Source organism: Equus asinus, chromosome 9 (genome assembly GCF_041296235.1).
Source record: "Equus asinus isolate D_3611 breed Donkey chromosome 9, EquAss-T2T_v2, whole genome shotgun sequence".
Lineage (NCBI taxonomy): Eukaryota > Metazoa > Chordata > Mammalia > Perissodactyla > Equidae > Equus > Equus asinus.
The window spans coordinates 40,430,395-40,450,534 of record NC_091798.1 but is presented as its reverse complement, the minus strand read 5'-3'; the positions used below and the strand labels follow the sequence as shown (position 1 = coordinate 40,450,534).

At 34.7% G+C, this 20,140-nt stretch overlaps 1 protein-coding gene across 19 annotated transcripts in view; it reads left to right on the top strand.

The window, feature by feature from the left end:
* The window catches only part of MATR3 (matrin 3), a 47,919-nt gene extending 27,779 nt beyond the window's left edge, over positions 1-20,140 (top strand). For 6 of the 19 annotated variants that reach the window (XM_070518133.1, XM_070518134.1, XM_070518135.1 and 3 more), the window contains 14 exons: positions 997-2,085; positions 7,046-7,107; positions 8,276-8,317; positions 8,628-8,740; positions 8,989-9,041; positions 9,508-9,633; positions 10,485-10,610; positions 10,772-10,939; positions 12,166-12,297; positions 13,954-13,997; positions 14,089-14,464; positions 16,280-16,502; positions 16,996-17,117; positions 19,086-20,140. In XM_070518133.1, the coding sequence (XP_070374234.1) occupies positions 1,174-2,085; positions 7,046-7,107; positions 8,276-8,317; positions 8,628-8,740; positions 8,989-9,041; positions 9,508-9,633; positions 10,485-10,610; positions 10,772-10,939; positions 12,166-12,297; positions 13,954-13,997; positions 14,089-14,464; positions 16,280-16,502; positions 16,996-17,117; positions 19,086-19,136 (2,550 nt within the window). In that variant the 5' untranslated portion in view covers positions 997-1,173 and the 3' untranslated portion in view covers positions 19,137-20,140. Of the gene's footprint in view, positions 1-996; positions 2,086-7,045; positions 7,108-8,275; positions 8,318-8,627; positions 8,741-8,988; positions 9,042-9,507; positions 9,634-10,484; positions 10,611-10,771; positions 10,940-12,165; positions 12,298-13,953; positions 13,998-14,088; positions 14,465-16,135; positions 16,503-16,995; positions 17,118-19,085 lie in introns of all 19 variants that reach the window. The other 13 variants (XM_014853837.3, XM_014853838.3, XM_014853839.3 and 10 more) reach the window with 5 other exon arrangements.

Sequence of the window (20,140 nt, the reverse complement as noted above, 5' to 3'; positions counted from 1 at the left end):
AAATAATTTCATCCAGAAACGCATCTTGTGGGATCGTATTCAGAATTTAAATTTCCCAGGTGATTGGGCTATTCTTGTGAAAAGTACAGAAATCTGTGTAAACAAGATCTTGTTTTCATTTTTACCTGTTTCGAGCTCTATGGATGCTGTAGCCCTGAGCATTAAATGAGCGTTGATGGATACTAACTTGGGGAATTTCACTTCTTTAAATCACCTGTACTTCCTGTACCTGGGTTTATTCTTGGGAGGTCGCCTGTTTCTGTACTGACCATGCTTAGTTCTCCTTAGACCTTTTAAGATTAGAAATGAAATACGCACTGCCTGATAAAGGATGGACAGTAAGAAGGCAGTTAGTTATATGGCTTAAATTTGTGCAGAAATCCTTAAACTGTAGGAAGGCACTTATTTTTCTTCACATCTGTCTTCACCTCAAATTGATTTTGCTGCATAAAGGTCTCAACCACTATGTTTGGTCTTAGATCTTATACTAGGTACTTGACACCTAACCTTCATTTACTTGTGATTTTACTTGGTTCTTTCTGATAGTGATAATAGGTCTCATTTTTCTAAAGCAGAATGCAACTGATTCATCTTTGACTTGTTGACCTTGATTTTTTTGCTTGTTTTTAGTCTTCTCCTGAAACTTAAGCATCATACTATAGGGTGTATTTTTATTCTTCTAAAAGAAGAGACCCATCTATATTTTTATTGAAATTTTGATGTACTCAGACATCTAACCTTTCAATTGAAATGTTTTTAAATTCAATATGAAATTCCCTTTAATAAAACTTTAGCATGAAAGACTACTTTTTATATATCTATATGCAGGCTCTGCATACATCTGGAATCTGTTTAAGATATGTGATAAATTTCTTGTAAGTTTGAGATCTTAAATGGTTTTTTTTTTAATCAACATGATGCATAAGGTTTTTTTTCTTTAAAAAAACGGCATCTACTTAAAGGGATTTATGACTAAAATTGCTTATTTTTCTACAGAGTTGTCTGCTGTTTCTCAGCTTGAAGAAGATTCTACAGTCCTTATTGATCCTTTTTCTTGGCGTTACCATTTTTTGAAGCAAAGTTAACCTAGTTTTCTAGTTTGAGCTTGCTTTTTGGCCATCTTTAAAAAAAATTTTTTTTTAATCTATAAACTAGACAAGAGATAGTTCTACAATGTCCAAGTCATTCCAGCAGTCATCTCTCGGTAGGGACTCGCAGGGTCATGGGCGTGACCTGTCTGCAGCAGGAATAGGCCTTCTTGCTGCTGCTACCCAGTCTTTAAGTATGCCAGCATCTCTTGGAAGGATGAACCAGGGTACTGCACGCCTTGCTAGTTTAATGAATCTTGGAATGAGTTCTTCATTGAATCAACAAGGAGCTCATAGTGCACTGTCTTCTGCTAGTACTTCTTCCCATAATTTGCAGTCTATATTTAACATTGGAAGTAGAGGTCCACTCCCTTTGTCTTCTCAACACCGTGGAGATGCAGACCAGGCCAGTAACATTTTGGCCAGCTTTGGTCTGTCTGCTAGAGACTTAGATGAACTGAGTCGTTATCCAGAGGACAAGATTACTCCTGAGAATTTGCCCCAAATCCTTCTACAGCTTAAAAGGAGGAGAACTGAAGAAGGCCCTACATTGAGTTATGGTAGAGATGGCAGATCTGCTACACGGGAGCCACCATACAGAGTACCTAGGGATGATTGGGAAGAAAAAAGGCACTTTAGAAGAGATAGTTTTGATGATCGTGGTCCTAGTCTCAACCCAGTGCTTGATTATGACCATGGAAGTCGTTCTCAAGAATCTGGTTATTATGACAGAATGGATTATGAAGATGACAGATTAAGAGATGGAGAAAGGTGTAGGGATGATTCTTTTTTTGGTGAGACCTCGCATAACTATCATAAATTTGACAGTGAGTATGAGAGAATGGGACGTGGTCCTGGCCCCTTACAAGAGAGATCTCTCTTTGAGAAAAAGAGGGGCGCTCCTCCAAGTAGCAATATTGAAGACTTCCATGGACTCTTACCGAAGGGTTATCCCCATCTGTGCTCTATATGTGATTTGCCAGTTCATTCTAATAAGGTGAGTTAATGCAACAGATACTTCTAATTTCTTTTACATTGTAGTGCCTATTCTGTATTTACCTATATCTTTTACTCTAATTCTGTAGTCTGATGACACTGAGTTGATCGAGAATTTTTATACTTTTGAGAACACTTACTTTATTTGGAAGGTAATTGTTTTTGAGCATTTTAAACCAGGGCTTTACATTAATACAATCTGCCTAGATTACTTCTGGCCACAAAGCTGTCATCCACTGAGATTATCTTGTTGGTTTTTGGCATCAGTATGTTCTTCTTAATCATATATTTAAGCAGGTTTTTTTGTCTGCTTTGTTGAATTAAGTATATATATATATATATATTTTGCAGTCAATGTGCTCTGCCATTCAGGATGCTAGATTTCAGCTCTCCATCTGTCTTGATTGCTGATTTGTATGTAGTAAAGATTATTCTTGAACAATTCTCTTTTTTTCCTTATCTGTGGCTACAGGGAAAGAGTTAATGTAGAGCCCTGGTGTTTGTTTCAGTATGTTTCATATTTTAGATTAGTTCATTCTTCCTTTTTTAATTTCCCTTTAACACGAACTCTCATACTATGACTGAAATTTTTCATCATTTTTTTTCTCCTTTTCCACAACTTTCTTCAACATACTTCAGAACTCACTTTTTATTATCCCATATTGCATCTATGCCTTTAGAGACTTGAAAAATCAACTACTGCAGTATCCTGCTCTGTGTTCCTTGTAAGCATATTCTTTTTCTGACTTAGGCTTAGACTTCTGGTATAGTCACTTGAGGAAAAAAAAATCTAATTCTCCTTTGCTTTAATTATCACATCTGGCAAAATGGGGACTTTTTCAAAATGCCTTTTTAAATACATTGTCCTTTCTCTTTCAACGTTTTCAGTGTTACTCATTCTCACTGATTTTTTTTTTCAATATATAGTGCAGTTGACTTAAAGTCAACATTATAGCACTCCACTAGCTTGATCTATTATCTGTGACTGTCCATTTTTCCTGATGTGCTGTATAGCTATTCTACTTAACTGGAACATGTTGCTGCCATGAAATTGATTTGATGGTTACTGTTATAGGGTTTTTTCTTTACAGTAACATCTAGAAAGGTCATTTTCTTTTCATATCTAGCCCTTTTAAATGCAGTTTTTTAGTGAGTATTGATTTTTGAGTACACATTAGAGATTTTGTTTTTAATATTTTATTTAAAAGTATTACCATTCAATCCTTTATCTGTGTTTGGAGCTCAGTATTTTTGTCTCAGATAGTTAAGAGAAGAAACTTTGTTTGAATTTACAGAGTACTTTGAAAAAATATCTTTAAAAAGTAATTCTTAGCTAAATATATTTGTATTTCTTAAATCTTTTGAATTAATATGTAAATAGTTAAGTACACAGACAAGGAATATTTTAATTTAATCCATACCAAAGTAAATTAACATCAAATGATAAGTTCATAGATTAATTTTCATTTAAGACACAAACTCATAAAAATTAGAAATTTTTTTTTGATAGCTGTTTTTGGTGTTGTCTTCTTTCAAATTTGTCGGATATACTAAGTATATCATGGAATTTAGTTTTTGTTCAGTGTTGAACTTTAAGTTTTAGGTCCGGTGTGAGTTGTTTTAATGAAAAGGTCAGTTAAATTTTGGTAACTCAAATTTTTTTCCGTTACTTCTTGTCTGTTTGCAGAAATGGCAATATGGCCAGTGTTCTCAGAGAGGATCTCTGAATTCCAAAGAAAATAGCTAGTTACAGTGTCTGAAATGAAAGTGATTCTAAGGGACTTAAAATCTTTGCTACTGGAGTCATCAGAAATCAAAAGCTGTTGAAAGTCTCCTTATCCTGACTTTGAGCAGTAATTTAATCTTGCTACTTGCACATAGAAAAACAGTTCAAATAACACAGAAGGAAACCACAAGAGGACTTTAATCAGAGAAAAGTTTCCATTTTTATGTATGATTATTCTTTTCTCTCCACATTTTGCTTACCTTCTAATTCTTGAACAATAAAATTAATAACAATAGCGAATGGATCTAAGTTAACAAAAGAATAGTTTAAAAATACTTGAAACTTTAGATTCAAGAGTAAGTTACCCTACCTAGAACAAGAGGTACTTTTAACCTGTAAAAATGCGTAGGCCCTAGCTAGTTTTGGTAGTGTGTCACAATATAGGAACATTTCAGAATTACCTTACAGACCATTTGTTTTGATTGTTTGATTTACAAAATTTATGGTATTTGTAAATTGGACCAATTTTAAGAAGTTTAAGCACCTGGAATCTCTTAAATGTATTCTAGTTTCCTTAACATAACATGTTCTCTGGGTGTCTGCATTATTGAAAAAATAATTAAATATTCACTTTCAGCAGTGGTCCTTTTTCATTTTATAACTGATATAGAATCAGTGACTTTAGACAAAAATTCCTGTGGTGAAAGAGATAATGGAAATTTTTTAAACGTTTAATCCTGCTCTCTGGTATTGCTGCATAACTTGGAAAATCTGTTCTTTTCATTTAGTGGTAATATTAAATAGCCTACACGATCAAAACTTCTTCTTAATATGAAATAAGAAACTTTTAGGTGAAAAACATCTAATTAGTCATCATCATTTTTGATATTTTAAGTGACTTTCAGTGATGGTGTTGCTTTTAATTCTTTCTAGGTCATTTTAGAACATCAAGTTGCTTTTCTAAACAACCTTAAACTTCCCTCAAATTCCTTTCACTTAAAGCAAACTGCCCACTGCAGCCGTTTTGCTGTCTTATCGCTTGGGTTCGTGTTTTTCCTTTTAGTATTATTCTAGAAGCCCTTAAGTTGTTCTTTTATTCTGCCATTCCAGAAGTGCTTCTCCAAATTATCCTTTCTTTATATAATTTAGGTATCTCAAAGCCATCAAAGTGAATGTAGTTTTCCTAAAGAACTTCTGAATTCAAACAGCAAATTCTTAATCTTTATTCCTCTATTGTGAGAGTTACCTCAGTGTAGAATCCAAAGATAGAGGTTTTTTTAAAAACCCTTTTGACTCTTATCCTCACCTTAAACCGAACAGTAAAAGATCAAGTGTAGTAGGGCAGATTAGTAATGGGTGGACTTGGGAGGTACATAACTGATTCTTTGATCTTAGCCTTACTTCTACTACTTTGAGAAAGACCAGGCACACGTTAACCATAAGTTTGAACCTTTAAAGAGCATGGGGGATTGGATATAAACAATTTCTGTTCAACTAGATACCCTTTCCATCTCCTATGTATTAGAAGCATGCCTGATAAGGTAACTTTTACTCTTCTCAACACACTATTTCTCAAGGGTATTTTAAATAAAAATTGAATGTTTTTTAGTTCAGAAAATTCCAAGTTAAGGTATTTGTTTAATCCCTCTTCTGAATTTTGTGAACTTTACATATGGCGCCTCTTGCTTACAGCCATTTTAAAAGTGACTTCAACAAGCCAGTGGTCTGTTGCTTTACAAGTACAAACTTTTTATCTCCCGGATATCTGGTTGTAGAGCCAGCTGGAGAGATCTCTTTGAGTTCCTTAGCTGTTAGCCATTATTTTTAAAAGACAGTCTAGCCTTAAGAGATAGTGCCCCAAGTTCTGAGAAGTACCAGTCTGTTTGGATGTGTTCCATCTTAGTTCTTTCACAAGATGTTAGTTAATCCTGTTAGGGTGTAGGAATGTATATAAACTGTTGTAATATAAATCAGTTTTTTAAATTAGGTTCCCATTTATAAAATAGCATTCAGAAGCTTTTCAAAAAGGTATCTCTTGTAATTTGGTTCCTTATCTTAGTTCAGCTCTAAGTGAGACCCCTTTTGAAAACATTGCCTGAACATGTTTTATATTCCAAATATAACTGTATTAGGTAGTGTGGGTATTAGAAAAGTTGCCTCATTTTGTGGGAATTAGTGAAACAATGATACTTGTAAAGCAGGAATTGTAAAACAAGATAGCCTTATAAGCAGTGTAATAATAGTTTACTTTTTTTGAGCACTTTCTGTGTGCCTAGCAGTGTTCTGATAAGCAGGTTACCTTTATTAATTCATTTTCTTTTCACAAAACCCTAGGAGAATATTGAATCACAGTGAATTTAAATAACTCATACCAAGGATTCACGTCTAGTAAGTGGCACCTTGGGAGGGGAACGCAGGCAATCTGGCAGCAGAGCCTACTTTTCCTAATTCCTCTTTCGTATATTGCCTAAAACATTAATCATTTATATGTGAGTTCTTAACTAAAGAAAGGAAAATTGGAAAAAAATAGGAAGAAAGTTAATCCCTTCAAATTTAAAATAACCACAAAGGAGCAAATACTGACAGAATGTAATGTTTCCCTCCCTAAAATTTTGAAACACGCATTCCTGAAATTTGCTTATTTTTGGGAAATATAATGGGAGCTTAGTTTTTTTGATAAATGGGGAGCATTTTTCAGAAAAGCCATTCCTGTTGAATCATCATAGCTTTTTATGGCTGTAGTACACTTGGAACATTCCTCAAAGCCTGGATGAAATTAAAGATTTTTAACTAATTGTTCACATTTGCAGCATATATTTTCTAGAAAAGTAGATATAAGCATGGATATTTTATCATATTTGTATTTCTATAAAAGAGCAGTATGACATGAATAATTCCATTTGGTCCACAGCAGAAATTATCATGTCTAGCTGATCTCAAGGTCAGTTACTATTCTTGATCTTTATTAACTCTATATCTTTTCCCTGTCAGGTCTGTTAGTATGTTAACCAAGTTATCCAGTTTTTCCAAGAATGTGCATGGCGTATTTGAGGGCAGGATCAAGCCACAAGGATTCAGAGAAACGGTTTTAAATTAATGCAGTGCAATTAGTGAATGGGCAAGTGTTTGTACAGCCTATGATATTGCTTCTAGGTTAATATGCTAGAATTTGAATGGTTCAAATGAAAATATTTTAGCTTTATTTTGTTAATTCTACTAATTTACTTTGCTGCAGGAGTGGAGTCAACATATCAATGGAGCAAGTCACAGTCGTCGATGCCAGCTTCTTCTTGAAATGTAGGAGTTTGAAATACCTTTAAAGCATCCTTATCGTGAATCAGAAACAGCCATTGATTGGTTTTTGGGAGTCCATCATTTACTTGTAATATCTACATTGTTGTTACTGCATAGTGATACTGTCGTGGCGATACTAATTACAAACAAAATGTTTATATGGAATATTACATGCACTGATAGTGGTACTTTATTTCATACTAATTCTAGGATAAATAAACATTGACTCTATATAAATTGAAAGAATTTTTAATAGACTTAGTTAAAGATAGCCTATAATACGTAGAATAGATTCTTAAGAGCATTTTCAATAACAGTAATACATGCTCTAAAAACATGGAAGATACAGAAAAGAGGGAGGAGTCATTAGAAGTTAGTTGTGGAACAGAGTCCTTGAGGATGTGCTTTTTTGCTTTTGAGCAAAAAGGTATTTAGTTCTGAGTTTAAGCTGCTAGAATGAAATTGAATTCCTAAAGAATCTCCCTGCCTAAGCAGCACACAATACCCATTGTTCATTGGAGTGGCAATTTTCACATATGCCTAGTTTATGTTGGGGCTGTTCTTTCTAGTGCTGCAACTCCACTCTGCTTTTGGTATTTAATACTGGAGAAGGAAAATTTGTGGTCAGTTCTTGTTTCCCTATATATCCCACATTTCCAGTTCCTCATGCAGCATTTTTCCTCCTTATGACTTAACAAATATAGAAAAGAATTAATTTCAACAAAAAATCATGTGCTGCAAAACAACGGTTTGGTCTACGGACCGCATATATAACTTGGGCTCATAAGATTAGTACTATATAGCCTAGGTATGTGGCAGGCTATACTATCTAGGTTTGTGTAAGTACACTCTATGATGCTGGCACAGCGACAAAATTGCCTAACGACACATTTCTTAGAATGTATCCCTGTCGTTAAGCAATGCATGATTGTACATTCGCCTTCATTTTCAAGCAATACAGAACAAGTTTATTCAATACATTTGGATTAATTTGAAGTTCTCAAATTTTCCTTTAGAAATATCTATATGACATGTTTTAAACTGTAATATTTCTAACACTTACTCTCATATAACTTTACTAATAAATAATCTCTATTTTAAAGGCCAAAACAAGGCTACTCTCTGAAAAGGACAGTTTTATTTTAAAGTTAATTTTCTGGTCTTTTTAAAGCTACCCAGAATGGAATCCTGACAATGATACAGGACACACAATGTAAGTTAAAATTTTTAAGCTATTGTTTGTAAAGGAGATCAATCTAAGGAATTCAGGTTAAACTTTCAACATTTGATAAACAAAATTATTTCTGAATTTCTTTATTGACTATAAAAGAATTTTTAGAAACTATTTTATATAGCAATTTTTATTTTATTGATATTACAGATTTTCCCTAGTTACTTCACACATAATTGTCCCCAAAGATTGGAATCATAGCCATACAAGGGGTGTTTTAACAATAAATCTTAATTATTTCTGATGGACCTGTTTATCAGATGTTTTATATTTCATGTCTTCACATTACTAGGGGTGATCCATTCATGTTGCAGCAATCTACAAACCCAGCACCAGGAATTTTGGGACCTCCACCTCCATCCTTTCATCTTGGGGGACCAGCAGTTGGACCAAGAGGCAATCTGGGTGATTATAAACTTCATGTTACCTTTCCCTAAGAGCTTTTACCATAAAAATTAAATGCGATGATTATAGGCAAAAGAAGGCTCATTGAAATGTTCAAAAATAACATTGCATGAAAAGACATGGTACTCATGATATTTTTAATAGCATTTCATTTGTGTTTGAAAAATGTCCATTTTTCAATTAAAATAGCCTATTATAGCAAGTGTATTTATTACAAGACTGAAAAAAAACACTTTTTCCCCATAAAGGTGCTGGAAATGGGAACCTGCAAGGACCAAGACACATGCAGAAAGGCAGAGTGGTCAGTAATACAACTCTTGCTTTTACTATATTTGCTGTTTTGAGGAATGTGATTTGACTTAAATCGTTGCTAATTGAATCTGTCTCACAACTCCTTACTATAGGAGGACTGCTACTGTTTGAAAACCATCAGCTCTTTTACGTGACAGTGATAAGAGCTATAACTTTTTCATATGCCCATAGGCTGGAGGTCTCGCCTTGATTCAGAGTCTTAGGAACTTTGCTATCCGATTATGTACACAGTATTCAAGTTACAAATCAGTGCAGAGACTGGTTTCTGAAACTGAGGTTTACCCCAATGATGTTTGATTTCCTGTGTGGCATTTAAATTCTCTAGAATGTTATGGGTTGCTATTGTAAATGCTTCATCTGTTCTGGTTAACTATAGAGTATAAAAGTTCTAATGCGTAACCTGTTTCATATCGCTTTTAAAGAGATTTTTGACTTGATTTTTTCCTAATGGATAGGAAACTAGCCGAGTTGTTCACATCATGGATTTTCAGCGAGGGAAAAACTTGAGATATCAACTATTACAGCTGGTAGAACCATTTGGAGTCATATCGAATCATCTGATTCTAAATAAAATTAATGAGGTATGAGTTGAAATAAGTTTACTATTCATTCATTACTAAAATATATCCTAAAGGAATTCATGATTTTGTATTAGAACTCAATCTTAAACCATCAATATGGAATGTAATAGAGGAAAAAGCCCATATTTAAAGTACATCAACAATAAATTCTAGGGGCCGCCCTGTGGCCGAGTGGTTAAGTTTGCGCGCTCCGCTTTGGCGGCTGAGGGTTTCGCTGGTTTGAATCCTGGGCGCGGACATGGTGCCGCTCATCAGGCCACGCTGAGGCGGCATCCCGCATGCCACAACTAGAAGGACCCACAACTAAAAATACACAACTGTGTACTGGGGGGGGTTTGGGGGAAAAATTTTAAAAAATAATAAATTCTAGTGCAGTTGTCCCTGCATATCTGTGGAATATGGAGGGGCTGGCTGTAGTCATCATACTATGCTGTTTTATGTAAGGGACTTGAGCATCCTTGGATTTTGGTATCTGAGGGGAGTTCCTGGAACCAGTCCCCCTTTGGACTAGTGGATTATTAGTAACTTTATAAATCGTGATCCATAAGCAGTAAAATTGTCATTATTACTAAACTATGTTAAGGGCTGTAAAAGGATAATTCTTTGGAAAACCATTTCAGACTTCTACCAAATCGTTATTTCAGATCTAGTAGGCATAATAAATGATATTTTTAGTAGCATGAAGATGATAAAATCTGAGATGACCTTTAACAAACTAGCAAATTAACAATGTTGGTTTTTCTGCTTTTAGATTCTCAAAAATGCTTTCTATTTAATGGTTAAATATATAAATATATGTAGAAAGACTTTGAGCCTTTTTTTTTTTAACTAATTTTTTTGTACACTTTCAGGCATTTATTGAAATGGCAACCACAGAAGATGCTCAGGCTGCAGTGGATTATTATACAACCACACCAGCATTAGTATTTGGCAAACCAGTGAGAGTTCATTTATCGCAGAAGTATAAAAGAATAAAGGTAAATCTGTTTTTTCCAGATTGGTATCACCAACCATTTAATACATCTTTTTAATTTGTTTAGCTGTTTAAAATTGTTGCTAATAACTAGAGTAATATTAACTAATAATTATAGCATACCTACCAACATTTGACTTGAACTTTTTTTTCTATTTATTAAAGAAACCTGAAGGGAAACCAGACCAGAAGTTCGATCAAAAGCAAGAGCTTGGACGTGTGATACATCTCAGCAATTTACCTCATTCTGGCTATTCCGACAGTGCTGTCCTCAAGCTTGCTGAGCCTTATGGGAAAATAAAGAATTATATACTGATGAGGATGAAAAGTCAGGTAATATACATGTAGAGGTTTTGAAAAAAAATTATTTCGTAAAGTGCTTTGAGATTTTTGTGCGTCTCTTCGTTTTTAGTTAAGAAGGCGAAGGGAATCATTTTATCTTCTCATAGATAAGTTTTCTTAGCCAGTGATAAATGGTGTATTTTTTTAAGTCATAGCAGGTGCTCAAGGTGTGAAGGATTAAATACTGAAAAGTATAAAGTGGAAAGTAAAGAACTCTTCTCTTGCCCAGGCTAGTAATGCTGTTTATTTCCAGGATTTGCTTTGGAAGTTCTAACTGAATACGAGTATACTTTTTTCTTACTTCAACTGGGATAATATTGTACTGTTGCTTTCCAGTTTATACATGGTTCCATTGGGTAAACTAATGAATTTAACTTCCTAAGTTGCTGGCTATTTAGAGTTGCTGGGTTTTTTGGCTTATACTGTTGGTGCTGCTATGGACTTTGCGACCTGTGAAATGTTGTGCTGTTTTTTTTGTTTTGTTTTGAGGAAGATTAGCGCTGAGCTAACATTTGCTGCCAATCGTTCTCTTTTTGCTGAGGAAGACTGGCCCTGAGTTAACATCCGTGCCCATCTTCCTCTACTTTATATGTGGGACGCCTGCCAAAGCATGGCTTGCTGAGCAGTGCCATGTCCGTACCCGGGATCCAAACTGGCAAACCCCGGGCCACCGAAGCTGAACGTGCACACTTAACGGCTGGGCCACCGGGCTGGCCCCAGTGTTGCATATTTGTATGCATATAAATGAAGGATAAAATTTCAGGATGAAATTTTGGATCTTGATAATTGCTTTCTTCACTTTGATATTGCCACATTGCTCTTCAAAAAATAGTGCCACCTTATAATCACACCAGCATTATCTTGGAGTGCTTTATTTTTATCTTAAGGCTTTTGTAACAGCATTCTGAGATGATATTCTTCCAGACTTTCATTTTTTCCTTAATTTTAGTTCTTACAGTATTTTGAGTGGTATCTTCTAAGCTTATTACTTTAGTTTTTTGTGGAAAGACTGCATATAGGTGATTTAATATTTGGTGCTACTTTGTAAAGCTGACAAAGTAAAATAATGTTGTCCTTATTTTATTGGGTGACTTAACTCTTACCAGTGTCTCTGTGCTAAAGATTAAATTTTCCTAACAAGTGGATAGAAAAAACAATGGGCACTAGAGTTCTAAACAATTCTCTGAAAAATAATGTTCTTTCTAATTTTTTTTAAGGCCTTTATTGAGATGGAGACCAGAGAAGATGCAATGGCAATGGTTGACCACTGTTTGAAAAAGGCCCTTTGGTTTCAGGGGAGATGTGTGAAAGTTGACCTCTCTGAAAAATATAAAAAACTGGTACTGAGGGTATGTAGTACTTGGTTCATCCTCATTATAAAGTTTGTTTTCATGAATTTCAAGCCAAAATATTCTTTTATATATTTTTTAATTAATTTTTTTTGCTGAGGAAGATTTGCCCTAAGCTAAAATTTGTACCAATCTTCCTCTATTTTGTATGTGGGTTGCTGCCACAACATGGATGCCAACGAGTGGTATAGGTCCACACCCAGGAACTGAACCTGGGCTGACAAAGCAGTGTGCCCTAAACTTAACCACTAGTCCATGGGGCCAAGCCCTCTTAGCAATATTTTGATGTGCTAAGAATATAGGGTTTGGTTATTGAAAGAGAGCAACCTTTTCTCTCTTTCTGGTCATCTTCAGTAGCAGTAGTCTTTTTGTTTGTTTGTTTGTTTTGAGGAAGATTAGCCCTGCGCTAACATCTGCTGCCAATCCTCCTCTTTTTGCTGAGGAAGACTGGCCCTGAGCTAACATCTGTGCCCATCTTCCTCTACTTTATATGTGGGACGCCTGCCACAGCATGGCTTATCAAGTGATGCCATGTCCACACCCAGGATTTGAACCAGTGAACCGCGGGCCACTGAAGCGGAACATGCAAACTTAACTGCTGTGCCACTCGGCTGGCCCCAGAAATAGTTTTTTAACTGATGTTCTGTAAAATTTGAACAGAGTTCTGCTACCAAAATGTTTACTATCATGCATCGCTTTACAGTGGGGTTACATTCTTGAGAAATGCCTTGTTAGCCGATTTCATTTTTGTTCAAACATCATATAGAGTGTACTGATGAAGGGGAACAAAATTTGCTGCCCCAAAATGTGTCTCTTTAACATGGGGATTATTTTAGGCTGATTGTTTTTAAGAAACAAAAGACTGAGCAAGTTTTTCTTGTTACCTCCCCCTTAACTGCCAAAAGAATTCAGATTAAAAAACTTGTCTCAGGAAGCCAGCTGTTACCTTAGCATAACGTGAACTAGGTAGTAGACAGGAATCTAGAAAAACCTGTTTGTTGGTCTCAGTTCTTTGTTCTTCTGTTTCTGTGTGGCCAAACACTTGTTTTCCAAACCTTTGCTCTTTTTCACCTACCTGTGAATCGCCTGTCTTCCCTTTGAAGTCCCTGAGTCTCCCCACCCCCAACATCATCTTTTGTCTTTAGCTGAGGGTGGTATTTAAGGTAAGAGCTTCTGCCAAATTACTTGGTTTTCCTGGATTTCTCCCACGTATATATGTTTTTAAACTTTTGTTTTTCTCCTGTTAATCTGTCTCCTGTCAGTTTAATTTAGACCAACCAGAAGAACCTAGAAACCTAAAGGAAAATTTCTTCCTCCTTGCAGTACTTAAGCAAACCTAGATGGTATAGTCTACTACACACCTAGGCTATGTGGTCCTAATCTTAGGGGCCCACCATCATGTATGTGATTCATCATTGACGGAAACGTTGTCATGTGGCACATTACTGTATTATCCACTGCTCTATTGAAATGTTGATTGTAATGAGCTGCTGGCTATGGGCAGCTTAAATTCGTAGATATGGTTACAGGGATTGAATAAGCGTAGTTGATTATATAAACGATGGTCATCAATTATTAGTTAATTGAGTAATTACATTCTGCAAACGAATATATTCTAATGCATTTCTGTAACTTCTGCAAAATTTTGTCTTTTAGATTCCTAACAGAGGCATTGACTTACTGAAAAAAGATAAATCTCGGTAATTTCATTTTTGTGTATATTAACTAGTATATTAAAGTTTTGTTTTTCAACTCAGGAGACTTAATTGAGCTGTATCTTTTTGATTTCAGAAAAAGATCTTATTCTCCAGATGGCAAAGAATCTCCAAGTGATAAGAAATCCAAAACTGATGGCTCCCAGAAGACTGAAAGTACAACTGAAGGTAAAGAACAAGAAGAGAAGTCGGGTGAAGATGGTGAAAAAGATACAAAGGATGACCAGGCGGAACAAGAACCTAATATGCTTCTTGAATCTGAAGATGAGCTACTCGTAGATGAAGAAGAAGCAGCAGCACTGTTAGAAAGTGGCAGTTCAGTGGGAGATGAGACAGATCTTGCTAATTTAGGTGATGTGGCTTCTGATGGGAAAAAGGAACCTTCAGACAAAGCTGTGAAAAAAGATGCAAATACAAGTGCTTCAGCAGCTGCAAAGAAAAAGCTTAAAAAGGTAAAGGAAGATTTTTATGTTGGCCTGTTTTAATAGGAAACTAGATCAAATAAATGTTTCAAATTATGTACCCTAGCAGGGTCAGATTAAAGAGAACTGGTTGTTTAGGAAAAAAATCAGATATGAACCATAATAATTTAAACTCTGCAATAAATAGATTGAATACGATTTTTTATTATAGTTGGGAAAAAATATCAAATCACAAAGGGAGCTTCTTAGTAATGAAGGAGAAAGACTTAAAACTATATATGATTCTGTATTGTAGTTGTAGTGTGTAAGTACAGGTAGGCAGCCTTATAGTTCAGCTTGTTTTTAAAAAGATGGGGTATGAGTTTACAGTAAGTTAACTGATCTAAAATACTTCTTAAAACATTTTGCCACTCATTCAGAAATTGTTGAATTTGAAGAATTTTCCTATTTAAGAAAAATGTAAGCTTAATCAGATACTCTAATAGCTTTTAAAACATGTTTCATAGAACACATCACATGTAAGCACATTTAAGGTGAATATGAATATAAAAATACACTCACGGGGACCAGCCCGGTGGCTCAGCAGTTAAGTGTACACATTCTGCTTCGGTGCCCCGGGGTTCACCAGTTCGGATCCCAGGTGCAGATATGGCACCGCTTGGTAAGCCATGCTGTGGTAGGTGTCCCACATATAAGGTAGAGGAAGATGGGCACAGATGTTAGCTCAGGACCAGTCTTCCTCAGCAAAAAGAGGACTATTGGCAGCAAATGTTAGCTCAGGGCTAATCTTCCTCAAAAAAAAAAAAACACACTCACACAAAAAAACCATGGTGTACTGGCTACCTTCATTAAGGATTAGAGCATTAAAATGTCTTTGAAGCCCATTATGTTAAATGGCTCTTAATAGGCGATTTTTGTAATCTTAGTCCATTGGCCCCTTCTAAGCAACACTCAGCTGTTAGAAAACTAATACTTATCTCCAGATTTTGATGGCTTAGTCAAAGAACATAGTCTTAAGGTTATTTTTCTGGCTGAAGTAGATGGTTGTTATGTAATGTGTTTGCACTCTTAAGAGCTGATAATTATTGAGCATTTATTACATGCTATAAATTTTTGTAAGCTCTATGTGTGTGCTAATAAGTTCTCATAATAACCATATGTGGTAGATAGCTTTGTCATCCCTGTTGCATGAATGAGGCAATTAAGGCATGGAAAAGTTCAATAAATTGTCTCTAGTCATACTGCTTATAAGAGGCAGAGCCAAAATTTAAACCTTAAGCAGTCATGCTCCCCAGTTTGATTTTTTTTTTTTTTTTTTTTAACCACAACCCTATTAGACTGTGTTCCCTTAAACAAGAGTTATATCGTAGGATACTGTCTTCCAAAGGATCTCATTCAACTACTTTTATCAAATCAGTTCTTTGGTACATTGCCTAAAAGCATAGTAGTCTGAGAAAGTGTAGAATATCAGTGTCTTTATATCATTTATTTTCTGCTCTTTCTGTGAGGCAAGACTAAAGTTTTAAAAGAAGCTGTCAGTTTTTTTTTTTTAAAGTCAGTCATCTTGAAGAAGAAAGGAAAAAGTCAATATTTTGAGAGCATGAATAAAGACAAAGACGCTATCCCTTTCCCTTCAAGTAAAGCAAATGGAAGGGATGCTGCAGGATAATTGTTGCAGAGTAAATTTGTCTTTCTTAACAGCGTCGTTTCCCAGGGAGTATGGAAGGTTTTGTCACTCTAGATGAGGTTGGTGATGAGGAAGATTCGGAACTTCAGAAACTTCGTAAATCGGGCATGGCATTTAAATCTGGTGACAAAAATGATGATGGTTTGGTTGAAATTAAGGTGGACAAGATCGAGGAACTTGATCAAGAAAACGAAGCAGCGTTGGAAAATGGAATTAAAAATGAGGAAAATACAGAACCTGGCGCTGAATCTGCTGAGAATGCTGATGATCCCAACAAGGATACAAGTGAAAATGCAGATGGCCAAAGCGATGAAAACAAGGAGGACTATACAATCCCAGATGAGTATAGAATTGGACCATATCAGCCCAATGTTCCTGTTGGTGAGATTTAAGGCTTTGTTCTTCCCTTCTCACCCTCCCCAAACTCTTAGTAAATAAGATTCCTAAATTGGTCTTACATAAGCTCTGATGGCATTTTAAATTTATGTCTATGCAGAATAATTTGTAAATTTTAATTGATATATTCTCTTTTCTTCTTATCCATGTCTTCTGATTTTGTATTCTTTTATCATCATTCCACGATATGTTCTCTTTTCTCCTCATAAAGGTTTCTCAGAATTTCACATTGCTTTCTGTTTTGTTTATCTGTTCTATTTCTGCTTTTTAAAGAGTATAACTAGGTGGGACCTCAGGCGTCAATTAAGTACAAAGTATTAACTAATAATGTCATGGTTTTTTTGTTTTGTTTTAGCTTAGGCCATATTGGACTTGTCACAGGTGTTATTCAAATTATATTGACAGAAAAAAAGATTTGAGAACACTAATTAAAATCTTCAGTTTACTGAATTTGTAAGAATGTATGTTTGTGTTCTAGGTATAGACTATGTGATACCTAAAACAGGGTTTTACTGTAAGCTGTGTTCACTCTTTTATACAAATGAAGAAGTTGCAAAGAATGCTCATTGCAGCAGCCTTCCTCATTATCAGAAATTAAAGGTAAGGCTGAATCTAAAAGAGGAGAGTTCTTTTGTCACAACTAACACATCATGTAAACCCATGGAAAGTAAAATGTGTTCAGTACTTTCTATGAACCCAGCTCAATGCTTTATCCTGGAGACAACAGTTTTCTTCCTTTATTGATGGGCCTTAAACAGTTTAATGAATTCTAGAAGCATCTGTTGAGCCTCTTTCTATAGAATAGAATGTTGAGCCTCTTTCTATAGAATTCTATAGAATGCTCAAATGATGATAATTTAGTAATTTCTAGCCATGTTATAAATTCTGTGATATAAAGTTATGTAAGTATTCTCAAATGGATGTTCGAGTAATTTCTCTAATTTGGAAGATACTGGAGGCCTGAAAGTCAAGTGGAATAATGTAAAGCTTTTCCAACTTTATAAAGTGCCATGTCCCTTCATACTTAATGATTTTATGTTGACTTTAAGTTATTATTGACACTTCAGTAAGTTTTATGACCAGTAGAATATGAAGGCAGAAGGATGAATGAATAAAGCATAACATAAAGAATAACAAATTCCTATTTGATTATCTTGAAATTTGATATTTCAGTTAGTGGCTTCTTTGAGGACTAAGTATTTAAATAGGAGGAGTTACTCAATTGTAAATAACTTGGTTTTTTTACACTGCTTTATAATGTAAAGCTGTTAGAGTATTCAGTCATCAAACATGTTCTGTGTGTTGGCTAGATGGATAGAGACAGCCTTGAATTTAGGAGATAATTCTAGTTCTTGGCTGAATCATTTGTTCTAAATGTAAGTGTTCTTTGCTGCCTATATATCTCTCTCTCTCTATCTTACCGTCATGGATATGAAAGAAGAATGGTGGTGATTTTCAACAGTAGCAGCAATTTAATATAAATATTTTATCTGCCTTGATGTTAAGCTGTTTGGGGGCAGAAACTATACATACTACTAAAAGAGTACTTATATAATAGAGAAGTGGTTTGTGGGTAGTTGATTCTTGTATAAACAGTATCATTCCATCTGATATTTTCTACCTATTCTAACTTTCTAGATATTTGTTCTATTGGAGGTGGCTCTCTTTATTATTTCCTTCTATTTTAATGGAACTTTATCAACTTCATTAAATTATTGTGCACTACAATATCTCCCTAATGATAAACGACTTGATACTTTCCTAATTGGGTTTCCCCCCCTTTTTAAATGTGTAATGGCTTTTAACCCTCTTCATCGATTTGCAATAACTATAGAGTTGATAAATTCCAGTGAAAAAGAAACTTTTGATTTTTAGATTAGATTTTTAATTTTTTTATTATTTTCTTTCTTCCTTTTTTTTTTTTTTTTGTGTGTGTGTGTGTGTGTGTGTGTGTCTACTTCCATTAATGTCTTAACAGATCTCTGGTGTCCAGGAACCCTAGAAGTTACAGGTCTAATACAGGGGTCAGCCAGCTACACTTGTGGCCACCCTGCTTTTGTAAATTAAGTTTTATTGGAACCCAGACATGATCATTCATTTTAGTATTGTCTACAGCTGCTTTTATTGCTATAACAGCAGAATTGAGTAGTTGGAACAAAGACTGAATGGCCCACAAACCTAAAAATATTTATTACTGACCCTTTAAGATAACGATTGCCTGCTGGGTTTAGTGGAAGGGGCATTGAATAAATGCACATCATTTTAACTAATCTATGTTCTTGGAGTAGCAGGAGTTCTTCTATGTAACTCTGGTCTTTGTTTTCTCATCTTGCAATGTTAGTTGCACATTGAAATAACCGTTTTTCACATTTTATCATTTTTTCCCCATGCTTTATTGTGGTGTCCTGTGAACCAGTTTAGTTTGTACGCTGACTAATAAAAATAGCTGAATCTTAAAAATATTGATAAGGTTTTGGTTAATAAACTTGGATAGAATATTTTGGAGTTAATCCATTTGTTATGTTTCTTAAGTGACTTAATCCCTGTAATTTTATTTTTTCTTTTCAGAAATTTCTGAATAAATTGGCAGAAGAACGCAGGCAGAAGAAGGAAGCTTAAGACGTGCAAGAAGCTTGATTTCAAAGAAAATAATGGTTCTTTGTTTTTAATGTTAACCTTTTTTTAAATATACTGATAGTTAGAAGAAAACTATTGTACTCTTTTGTTTTAGTGGAAAAATAATAGATGTCTGTTCATGTGTTGTGTTATAGCAAAAATACATACACGGTTAAGTTAATGAAGAATTGTTTTTGTTTTATCAGAATGGTAACAGACAGTACTTTGTAGAGACTGACTTTGTAAGCTACTTAAGACAACTTGCACCACTAAGAAAAAGATGCATAGAACCATTCAGAGAAATGAAATTTAGTAGTTCCAAGCTTCAAAGAAATGTCAACTTTGATTCCATTCAATAAAGAACAAAACCAATTGTATTTTTATTACTTTCATCTGAAACATTCCACATTTTAATCTGAGCCTTGCAGACTTTTTATTTGGATTTTGAAGCTTTTTTTGGTTGCGTTTCATTTTTGGAGAACTTCATTAATGTCAGATTGGCAATTAAGATACAGGTGCAGTTTTCTTTTAATGTCATGCTGTTGTTTAGGTAATAAGATATATTAAGTAACTGGCTTTAGATTTTGTAATTTTTTCCCTAAGTTCCTGCTAGATTTTGTATTCTAGTAGTCAATGTATTTTCAGTGAAATGTAAAAATATTCCCGTTCTCTTTCACCAGTATTAATTTCTTGAGATCTTATTGCTTGTCACTTGAATCCTGTAGCTGTCATACATCTGGTATAAGCAACATTTGATTTTTGAAGTGTGTAGACCATCTCTTAATATTTCCAAGATGTAATTTTACATTTCTGCATTTTAAAAACAGTTTGGCCATAATCTAGACGCACGCTTCTAATTCATATACCTGCACATGTGACCTTTGTGAACAGAAATTTGCATGTATGATCTGTGTTTACTTGTAACTTTCTGGTTATATACTGCTTATATCTGTGGATTCAAGTTTCTGAAGTGAATATCAATAAAAAAGAAACTTAGGCCATGTTCA